The 11,154-nt window shown below is 33.7% G+C and overlaps 2 protein-coding genes and 1 pseudogene across 2 annotated transcripts in view; all 3 read left to right on the forward strand.

Annotated features, from left to right (window-relative positions):
* Positions 1-2,692, forward strand: part of LOC149527305 (putative disease resistance protein At4g27220) — a 6,718-nt gene extending 4,026 nt beyond the window's left edge. Inside the window, 4 exon segments of the mRNA XM_089783394.1 lie at positions 1-234; positions 355-1,095; positions 1,890-2,525; positions 2,527-2,692. The exon segment at positions 1-234 is cut by the window's left edge and continues 216 nt beyond it. Coding sequence (XP_089639520.1) covers positions 1-234; positions 355-1,095; positions 1,890-2,525; positions 2,527-2,565 — 1,650 coding nt within the window. The 3' untranslated portion in view covers positions 2,566-2,692.
* An 884-nt stretch (positions 2,693-3,576) lies between these two features.
* LOC110416022 (uncharacterized) lies at positions 3,577-7,150 on the forward strand. Its single transcript, XM_021427845.2, has 5 exons — positions 3,577-3,908; positions 3,993-4,496; positions 5,051-5,896; positions 6,177-6,301; positions 6,672-7,150. The coding sequence occupies exons 1-4, from the start codon at positions 3,669-3,671 to the stop codon at positions 6,201-6,203; spliced, it is 1,617 nt and encodes a 538-aa protein (XP_021283520.2). The 5' UTR covers positions 3,577-3,668; the 3' UTR covers positions 6,204-6,301; positions 6,672-7,150.
* Positions 7,151-8,374: 1,224 nt separating this feature from the next.
* Positions 8,375-9,788, forward strand: LOC110415648 (disease resistance protein At4g27190-like; annotated as a pseudogene).
* The last annotated feature ends 1,366 nt before the right edge of the window (positions 9,789-11,154 follow it).

An 11,154-nucleotide genomic window follows, 5' to 3' on the forward strand; every position in this document is an offset into this window, starting at 1 on the left:
GCAGAGGATATAGAGGAAGAAAGCAAAGATAAGATTTTATTTCCTCAATTAAACTCTCTAAAGTTACAGGATCTTCAGCATCTCATTGGATTTTGGTTAGGACATCGGAATATTGAATTTCCATCCTTGAAGTCACTACAGATAGAGAAATGCCCAGAACTAAAGGGGTTCATATACGAATCTACAATGGAAGGGAGCCAAAGTTTTTCTAGTCAAGTTCTCTTTGACGAAATGGTAGAGTATTGTTAGCATTCTTTGTTATCCATGTTTTCCCATTGCCATGCTTTTGGCCTTTATTATAAGAACAAATGCTTCTAAACATCTTATTAATTGGCATGAATTAATTAAATGCAGGTTGCGTTTCCTAGTTTGGAGAAAATTTCTATTTCCAAATTGAGAAACATGAAGATGATATGGCAGAACCGACTCGCTGCGAATTCCTTTCACAAACTGCAGGAAATGGAAGTTGAAGAATGTGACGAGCTATTGACCATTTTTCCATCTAATATGTTGAGAGCATTCCAAGGACTGCAAACTCTAAAAGTGAAGAAATGTGTTTCGATAGAAGAAGTATTTGAAGTGGGAAGGTCAAATATGGAAGAAACAGCTGCTGTCACCACTCAACTAAGACACTTGTATGTGTGGCATCTACCAAGCCTCAAGAATATTTGGAAAAATGATCCCAAAGGAATTTTTACATTTGAAAATCTGCGGATAATAAGTGTTTGGAAGTGTTTGAGTCTGAAGAATGTATTTCCAGCCTCTGTAGCCAAAGTTCTTCCACAACTTAGAGAGCTTCACATAAATGATTGCGGAGTGGAAGAAATTGTTTCCAAGGAGGAAGGATTGGAAACAACTGTCACCTTCAAGTTTGATCAAGTATGCTACCTTCTTCTTTGGGAGCTAGGAGAGCTCAAATGTTTTTACCCGGGGGCACATACGACAAAGTGGCCAATGTTAAAAAATTTAAAAGTATATGGCTGTGACAAAATGAAGATCCTCGGTTCACAACGTCCCAGCATCTCAGATACGGCTAAAGTCGATGGACGACTTGAGTCCACTTTAATCCAACCACCGCTTTTGTTGGCTGAAAAGGTATGCATGTGCCTCCACCTCCAACTCTTTTGTGATGTACTAGCTATATTTCTAACTTTTTGTTAACAAACAAGAGTGCTAAAAATAAACATCATTTTGATCAAATGTGATCTTACAAAAAATCATTAAATACAACAAAATCAACATTTTATTTTTGTTATTATTTTTGTAGGAAATTACATATGTGAATGACTAGCTAGTTTAATTTATATAAATTAAGTGGTATGTAATACTTTAAAAAAAAAAAAATCAATCCCATGTTTTGATTTCACTCACAAATACAAATTATAACTTCAAATTTGCTAGTTTCAAAGAGAAAAAGCAAAAAAATAATGTGCATTAAACATTTAGTCACTTAACGTTTCAAAAATTTCTATTTTAGTCATTCAGATTTAAAAAATTCTTATTTTGATCACTTAATCGTCAAAAAAAAAAATTAGTCAACCATTAGCTTTTTTAAAGAAAAAAGTCAACCATTGGCTTCTAACAACTGAATGATAAACATTTAACTTTCACAAAGTTTGATAACCAAATTGTGATTATTTAAAGTTAAATGACCAAGATAAAAATTTATGAAAAATTAGGTGACTAAATGTGTAATGAAAAATGGAGTATATATACCTTGTTTGAGTCAAACCCATACTTTTAATTGTGAAATATGGAAATGATTCCAACTAAAAAGAGGTATTCAAAAGTTTGAACTGTAATCAGAGTGTTTCTTTTATTAGCACAATAATTTTTGTATTGTTGAAAGAAGAACATTGACTCTAAAACTGTTACTTTATTGGTTTCAGGTCATCCCGAAATTAGAAAAATTGTCATTAAATAGTGATGACATTAATGCAATGATAAGTGAGAGCCAATTTTCAAGAAGCCTTTTTCATGAAATAAAAGTTCTTAGGGTGTTCAACTCTGGTGATAAATCTGCTGTTTTTCCAATTAGTTTCCTTCAAAGATTTGGCAATCTAGAAAAGCTTCTGCTGATTCGTTATGAAGTCAAAGAGCTGTTCTGCAATGAAAGAGATAGTGGCATGGAGACATATGCTGGGATACTGCCGGCGATCAGAACCTTAAAATTGATTGGCCTTCATAATCTAAATCAATTATGGAAGCAAGATGTAAGAGTAGACCGCATTCTCCCTAATCTGGAAACTCTTAAAGTCCACGATTGTGACAAACTTATCAGTTTAGGATCATCCTCAGCATCGTTTCAAAATCTCTTGACGTTGGATGTGTGGAGCTGCGACGCAATGATATGCTTAGTTACATCTTTGGCAGTCCAAAGTCTGGCCCAACTCAAAAAATTGAGGATCAGACAGTGCATTTTCATGAAGGAAATAGTTGGAAATGTGGGTGACGAAGCAACATACGACATTGTTTTCGGCAAGCTGAAAAGTTTGGAACTCTGTGATTTGCCGCAAATTGAAAGCTTTTGTTCAAGCAACCACACATTTGGGTTCCCATCTTTAGAAGAAGTAATTGTGAGCAGATGTCCCCAATTGGAGATTTTTTGTAAGGGGGTTTTAAATGCGCCAATGCTGCAAAGAGTACAAGTAACAGATAAAGATGGTAAGGGATATTGGGGTGGTGACCTTAATGCCACTGTCCAACAATTGTATGCCGAAAAGGTACTTACTCATTTTAATTCATCTAACCAAGTAGTTGTCTTTGTAAGGCTTTTTTGGTTGGTGGATGCTTTTGTTTGCTTAATTTGACTTAATGGTTTCTATTTTTGTTTCTTTTGTTTTTGTGGTTACCTTTGAACTTAATCTTTCTTCTTCTTTTTTTTTGGATTTTGTAGGTTGGATACAAAGGAGTGGAGTATGTAGTACTCTCTGAGCTTTCTAAGTTAACAGAAATATGGAAGGAGAATCTTGAAGGAGTTTTCAATTTCGTAAATCTTAAATATTTGGAAGTTTACGATTGTAAGAGCTTGAAGTACATATTTACTGTTTCTATGGCTTTGGATCTTCAGCAATTGAAGGAGATAAACGTAAGAGATTGCCCTATGATGGAACAAATTATCACAAATGAAGGAGCAGAGGAACCATCAATCGTGTTACCCAGGCTTGAGTCTATAACTCTTGAGTCATGTTCCAGCCTGAGGAGCTTTTGCGTGGGAAGTGTTACAATGGAATGTCCATCTTTGCGATATATCCATGCACTTAATTGTCCAAAAATGCTAGCGTTGGCATCTACATTTGTAGGAGAGAAGGATACAGAGACAGTTGTAGCCTTTTTCAATGATAAGGTTAGTCTCTGCATGGTTTCTTCACATTTAAAATGCTATTCTTTCCGAGGTTTAACTTGTTTATTTTGTCTGCTAATTATAGGGAAATTTAAATTCCATTATAAGAATCAAAGTAAAGTTTTTGATGCAATAAGGATCATGTATGTAGGTTGTGTGTCCAAATTTGGAGAATGTGCGACTATCCTCAATTGACGTTCAGAGAATATGGGATGACCAACTTCCTGAAATGTCTTCACATGTTCAAAATTTAAGACAATTGATTGTCAAGGACTGTAGAAATCTAGAAGAAGTTGTCTTTGTAGAAGGATTAGCAGAAGAAGGCATGATGAGCCAAATATTCCCTAAACTACAAAGTTTGCAATTCGAAGACCTTCCAAAACTCGCGAGATTCTGCCATGGAAGTTACTTTGAATTCCCCTTGTTAAACCTGCTTAAAATAACGAGCTGTCCTACATTGAAGACCTTCATCTCTAAGTCAACAGTGACAAACCAAACTCATATTTGTCAAAATGTGGAAGGAAACAACTCAAATATTGATTTCGCTCCTCTCTTTAGTGAAACGGTGATTACTCCATTTGTATTTTCTTTGTCACTCTTCTTTTTTTTCAATCTGCTCTATTATTGACACAATCAATAAATTTTGCAGGTGGCTTTCCCTCAATTAAAGAAATTGGGAATCATAGGGATGGAAAACTGCAGAAAAATATGGCCTGATAAGCTCATTGGTGATTCATTTGCCAAACTAGATTGTTTGTGGGTGTTCCAATGTAATCGACTGTTGAACATTTTTCCACTTAGTATGAGGACAAGACTCCAGAATCTAGAGGATTTCCAGATAGCAGGTTGTGATTCATTGGAAGAAATATTTGAACATGAAGAGCTCAATACCACCGAATTACATTCAATGACTGCCACTCAATCCATTGCGGAAGAAACAACCACTAATTTTGTATTTTCTAAACTAACATACCTGAAACTTTATATGCTGCCCAGATTGAGGAGTTTCTACTCTAGGATACATACTACAGAGTGGCCATCATTAAAGAAAATGTGGATATATGGATGTGACAAAGTGGAGATACTTGCTTCAGAAAATATTCGGAGCTTTGGAGAATCAACAAATCAACAGCCTCTGTTTTGGGTAAATAAGGTATTAGAATCAAAAACTGTGTTAAACTTTTAAACATTTAGTATGCTCTTGATTTTCAATGTAAATTTATATGGTCTGTTGAGTCAAAACTCAATCAAATCCAGATGGATTTGCCTTTTTTTTTTCTTATAATTTTCACGAGCATGTCTCAGTATTGCTCCAATATTATTGCTTGCACATAAGATTTAGGTTAAAATAACTATAGTCACTCAATTACGGTGTTCTCTCTTGCTTAACTCATATAGATGCATCATAAGGCACTGTTAGATTAGGTTTTAAGGAGTGTTTTGAAGAACATAAATTAGATGAGACAAATTCATGTACATGTAATGTTGGCATAGGCAACTTATCAGAAAGCGAAAGAATTTTTCTATATAATGATATTCAGAAAACTCAAGAAATTTAACATTTGAATTCTGTCTCCATCATTCTCATGTTGCATTCACACCATAATATACACAATGTGTCTCACTGTTAGCTTCAAGAGCTAAGTTTGTAGAATAATGAAACATTGACATCCTTAACTTTAGTCTAACATATTTGTTAATTTTCAGGTTGCATTTCCCAATCTGGAAGAATTAAAATTGGAGTGGAATGACGTTATGAAAGAGATATGGCATGGGCAACTTAGAGTAGAGTTTTTCTACAAACTGAAAGTGCTTGAGCTCATTCGCTTTCCTAATAACTCAGTTGTTTTCCCGCATTGTTTTATTCAGTCACTACCAAATTTGAAGAAGCTTGTTGTTAGTAAAGCATCCTTTAGTCAAATATTCAAGTTTGAAGGATTTGATGGCGGGAAAAATCATGCATCGGCGGCAATCACTTCGTTGAATGAATTGGTCTTGTCTGAACTTCCTGAGCTAACACATCTTTGGAAAGAAGAATCCCACCCGATACCAGCTTTCTGTGAACTGAGAACTCTTCAAGTGGAGGATTGTGGCATATTAAATATGTTAATGCCATCATCAGTGTCTTTGGAAAACTTAACGACTCTGGAAGTTTCGAAATGTCATGGATCTGTGAACTTAATAGCATGCTCAACAGCTAAGAGCCTGGTGCAACTCACAAGAATGACCATAACTGATTGTGGGATGATAGAGAAAATCATATCATGTGAGTGTGACGAAGTGAAAGGAGGCATTGTTTTTACCCAACTGAAATATTTGGAACTAAGCTGTCTACCAACTCTGGTTAGCTTTTGCTTAGGAGATCACAACTTTGAATTCCCTGTCCTGGAGAAAATTATTGTGAGAGAATGCCCAAAGATGAAGATTTTCTGCCAAGGAGATTTAAGCACACCACAATTGCAAAAAGTGATATTGACAGAAGATGGAGATGAAGAAAATGGGTGGTGCAAAGGCGATCTTAAAACTACTATAAAACGGATGTTTGAAGAAGAGGTAAGTATCAATTTAAAAGATTTTCTTATGTTGCTTTGGTTTCTTATTTTGATTTTTAGGTTGCATGCGTTAGCTTTTCCTTGTCACCCCATACTTATTAAAAGGTTGCTCAAATGAGGAAACCATACTAATATATAAGGGTAGAGTTGTTGCAGAATTAGTTCATTAATTTACCATAGAGCTCCTAACTATTTTCCTTTTTATAATGAAAATTTGCTATAAAAATGTAGTTTTGGTGTTCTTCATTAATTTCAGGAATTCTTGGTTTTTATAATTACAGAATGTTGAAAATTTTGAAGACCACTGAGTTTACCCTTTAGTTGCTCAAGTAGGAAGAGGGAAATATTGGTTTTTGTACTTGTGAGAGGCTGAGAGGCTACATGTTCCTTGGACTAAAGTGAGATGGTAAGTAGATCTTCTTCCTCCATAATCTTCATTTCTCTACTTTATTTCCTTCGCCATGCCCTGATTGCTTTATTTTTTGTTTTTTTTTAACTTTTGGATTGCCAATCAATAGCAAGGCAACAATTTGTTTATTAATTAATTTGTAGAAGAAATAACAGGGAACTGGTTTGTTTAAAAGTGATTGATCTATACACCCTTATCAATTTATTAATTTATTAAATTAAAAAATTATGTTCACTTATTTTTTATTATCAATTAAATTATTTAGTTAGTTTTATATATTTTATCTTAAAAATTTTAGTCAAATGATGTTGCCATGAGTTGTTATTATCACATTACTAACTTCTAGTACTTCCATTAATGGAAGCAGCTGGATAAAGTCCGTAGATGATTGGGTTACGCAGAAAGTCAAGCAGATGATCAAGTTAGATGGGCTGCACTGAATACCGTTTCAATCTTGCACCGCCATAATGAAACTACAGCAAGACTGGTGCAGGCAATAGCAGTGGGGAGATTAATTGGTCAATGTATTAATACAATAGAGGAGGCTGTTGTTGGGAAGGAAATCTAGATGGTATGTTGCCCAACATCGCGTTGGAAGAGCGAGATACTGTTTTTGTCAACTGAGTTTTAGAGTAGCTGAACAACCCCCACAATCATCATCTCGACTGTGAGAAATTGAATGCAAACTTTATTAACTCTGCCCAATTATCAGATTGGCTTCAGAAGTACTTGATTGGGGTTAAATGATCTGTGTTCATATCAGTTTTTGGCATAGACAAAGATGTAAAAACATGTTTGTGATTTTCTCTCTGTTAAATCCTGAAATGTTTGTTGCTTTTTCTTTCATTATATTTTCCTATTAAGTACTTTCCAATAAATATATCAGTACCAATATATATGTATATTATATACATATAGAAAAGACCTTATAAGAAGTTGTCAACCGTTAAAATGATTTAATTAAGTAATAAACTCTGAATGTAGCATGATCTGAGTAGTTGCTATAGCTTGCTCAAGTATGTATTAACAGGCTAATAACCTGAATCTAGATTACTTTAATTCCTTCTCAAAAGTAATTCATCAATTCAATGGGGGTTTGACAACTAATGTTGCAGAATTTCCTTCAAACATGCATCCATGCATTTCATCTAGAAAAACAAACTACATAGGATGAAGTAGACACAAGTTTCCATTACATGTTCAGAAACTAAAACCTTAACCTCTATATCCTTTCTCCGGAAATTTAATTTATGATTATAAATGTAGTTAATTTGATACCTAATCATAAGACTACACAATAATACAAACCAGAGTAACAATGCTATAGTTGGTGCTGGCACTTCTGTGTTACAAAATGAATGGCCTAGCCTTGCAGTATATGGAGCATTCCTATGCTTTAACCCAATTCTACTTGCTCCCAATGTTGTCTTTGAATTCTTACAAAAAAATTAGAGAAATGGAACAAATAATATGGAAAAATAAAATATAATATAGGAAAGAAAAGAAAAAGAAGAAAAAAGAGATAATAAGAAGCTGGAAAAATCAACAGATAATTAATGGTATTATAGTATAATTCTAATTAGATAAATTTGTATAATTCACTTAACAAAGATATAAACAATTTAATGTAAAGAATCCTTGGCTCTATTCCGAATAATAAAAGAAGTAACTGGGATGTTAAATTTATTAAATTCAAAAGTTTTTAGTAATTAAGCACTTCAAACTTTTTGATTCTAAAAAATAATTGGCATCCATATAGCATATCATGTGAAACCAAACACATCATTTTGTTTCTTGATTGGAGCTACTCTTTTGCCTTTTGGATATATTATTTATGAATTTATTTAATAATTTGTCACTTTCATTTTTGATGAGAAATAAAATAATGTCCATTTTAGGATATGACCCTTATGGTTATGGAGTGAATGACAAATAACCAATGATGTCAAGTTGAATGATGTCAAGTTGATAGTGCCACTCTCCAAATTTGAGAAAATTCCATAATCATAAAAGAATTTTACGCTCAAAAATGAAAAAAAAATCATTCATTGACCCATTCCATAATCGTAAAATGTGCCACTCTCCTCCATAATCGATGAAGAGGAGAAGAAGGTGAAGGATCTTCAAGAGAAAGCAAAGAATAAGTGCTTCATTGGCATGTGTCCCAATATTAAGTCTCGCTACCAGCTTAGCAGGAAAGCAGAAGAAGGTGTTGCGGCTGTTGACGACCTTATTCGACAATGTCAATTTAACAGAGTGGGATACCGTGATGTTCGAGAATGTTTTCATGGATATCTTGGAAGCAGTGAAAGATGCTACTATCAGCATGATAGGGGTCTACAGGATGGCTGGTGTGGGTAAAACATCACTAGTTAACCAAGTTGCCAGACAAGTCCAAGAGGTCAAGTTATTTGATTCGGTGTTTAACGTAACTGTAACTCAGACTCCTGACATTCCAAAAATTCAAGACCAAGTTGCAGAATTATTAAGTCTCAGACTGGAAGATAAGAGTACAGTTGGAAGAGCACATGGATTGTGCTAAAGGTTGAAGAAAGAGAAGAAGGTTCTTGTTGTTTTAGATAATATTTGGAAGAAATTGAATCTCGAGGAAGTTGGAATTCCATTTAGGAACCAACACAAGGGATGCAAGATATTGTTGACGTCAAGAGATCAAAATGTTCTCACCAATGAGATGGATGCTGAGAGCACTTTTGCAATAGGTGATTTAGACGATAAAGAAGCTTGGCTCTTGTTTAGGAAGATAGCCGGGGACAGTGTTGAAAGCACTAAGTTGCGATCTACAGCAATTGAGGTAGCCAAAAGATGTGCACAATTGCCGCTGGCCATTGCAACAATTGCAAGGGCATTGAGAAATAAACGTTTATATGCTTGGAATGATGCTTTACGGTAACTACAGAGGCCTTCAGCCATATATTTAGCTATAGAGTTGAGTTTCAATCACTTAGAAAGTGAAGAACTTAAACAGGTTTTCCTGCTTTGCAGTCTACTGCATCGTGATAGCATCAATTACTTGTTGAGATATGCCATTGGTTTGGGTTTAACTAATGGTCTCAACACCGTGGAGGCAGCGCGAAATAGGTTGTTAACAATGGTGAGTAACCTCAAAGACTCTTGTTTGTTACTTGATAGTAACATCAATGACCAGTATGTTGATATGCATGATCTTGTTTATGATGTCGCCATGTCAATCGCTTCTACTTACAATCACGTCTTTGCATTAAATGAGGAGGATGTTCTAAAAGATTGGCCTGATGGAGAGACAGTGAGCGAAATATTGTTGTTGTCAACTGAGCTTAGAGTGGTCATCTCGACTTTGAGACATTGAATGGAAACTTTATTAACTCTGCCCAATTATCAGATTGGCTTTAGAATTGTTTGATTGGGGTTGAATAATCTGTGGTCATATCAGTTTTGTGAAGTTAACTCAAATTGAGTTGTGCGGAGCTGGTCTTCCCTCAGTAAAGCTTCATCAAAACTGCTCTTTCCATTGCGATCTGATGTTCTTTAATTTTTACGAAGAGATTTTGCCCTCCTATGTAAAAATTTCCAGTTGCTCTTTGCCATAGACAAACATCTTTGTGATTTTTTCTCTCTTCTTTGTTGCAAAATGAATGACCTTGCTCTGCAATATATGGAGCATTCCTCTGCTTTAGCCCAATTCCACTTCCTACAAATGTTGCATTTGAATTCTTGCTATTTTGTGAATTGAATTCCAGACAGATGTTGAAGTTTTGCTAACTTTTGTTACTCCCTCAGTTCCGCCCTTTTTTTTTTAATGGCTAATCAAAGTCAGATGGTTTTCCACGATTTCTTTAGTTGCTAACAATCCGCACTGTCTTCGTTTTTCTTTTTTTTTTTTCCAAAGTACCATTAATTTTCTCTTTAAGATGTATTAATATATATTTTATTTATTTGTCCTGCAATTAGTGTTTTATTTTGAATTTTTTCAGTCTACTATATTCAATTTTGACTATTAAAATTTAATTATAAACCGTTAGTAATTAAAATTTGAAAAAATGCTCTTTCACAATTTTGAATAAGGTAGTTTTCAAGTATAAATTTGTTAAATTTAAATTCCATCAAAGGATTTAAAATGATTAAAGTCAAAATTGAAAATATTTGATCACAAAAAATTAAACTAAGATGGGTATTATATAGGTTAGAGAGAATACCGCATAAAGGATATTATCTTTTCCGAAATAATTTTATATTATATATATATATATTAAAATCACTTAAAATATTCAAAAACTTCTTACACCAAAATATCTTGGATCTAAAGTTAGTTAATTTGTTCACATTTAATGTTTCTTTTTTTAATTTTATTAAATAAAATTAATAGTTTTTTTAATTAATAAAAGTCAAAGCTGAAAATATTTCATCACAAAAAAAAAAATTAAAGCAAGACTGGTTCAATGTTTTATTTCACAGACACACACACAAAAGTTAAAAAAGGACGGGTCATTAAGAATAATAATATAAATTCAAAAAAATAAAAAAAATATAAAATTGAGTTAAACAGGTGAAATTATTTTATTATTTTTATTTATATTAATTATTAAATAAAAATTATTTTAAAGGTATTAAGAAAACTTATAAAAAAACAAAAAAATTTTATATAATATGTAAAAGTTTTTTTAAAATTTTGGGGGTCCATGCTATAAGTAGGCTCGACCCCTGCGTGAGAGGGGAAGGGGCTTCCCTGGCTGGCTTTTTACTTTTGACTTAACAGGCATAAACAATGATGAAGATATACAATACTTGCTTTCTTTATATGTGATTCAAGTCAAGTGTCAATCATCACAGCCATTGAAAGTGGCATCACATAA

This window comes from Theobroma umbraticum, unplaced genomic scaffold, assembly GCF_002168275.2.
Source record: "Theobroma umbraticum cultivar Fairchild unplaced genomic scaffold, ASM216827v3 scaffold_147.0, whole genome shotgun sequence".
Taxonomy (NCBI): domain Eukaryota; kingdom Viridiplantae; phylum Streptophyta; class Magnoliopsida; order Malvales; family Malvaceae; genus Theobroma; species Theobroma umbraticum.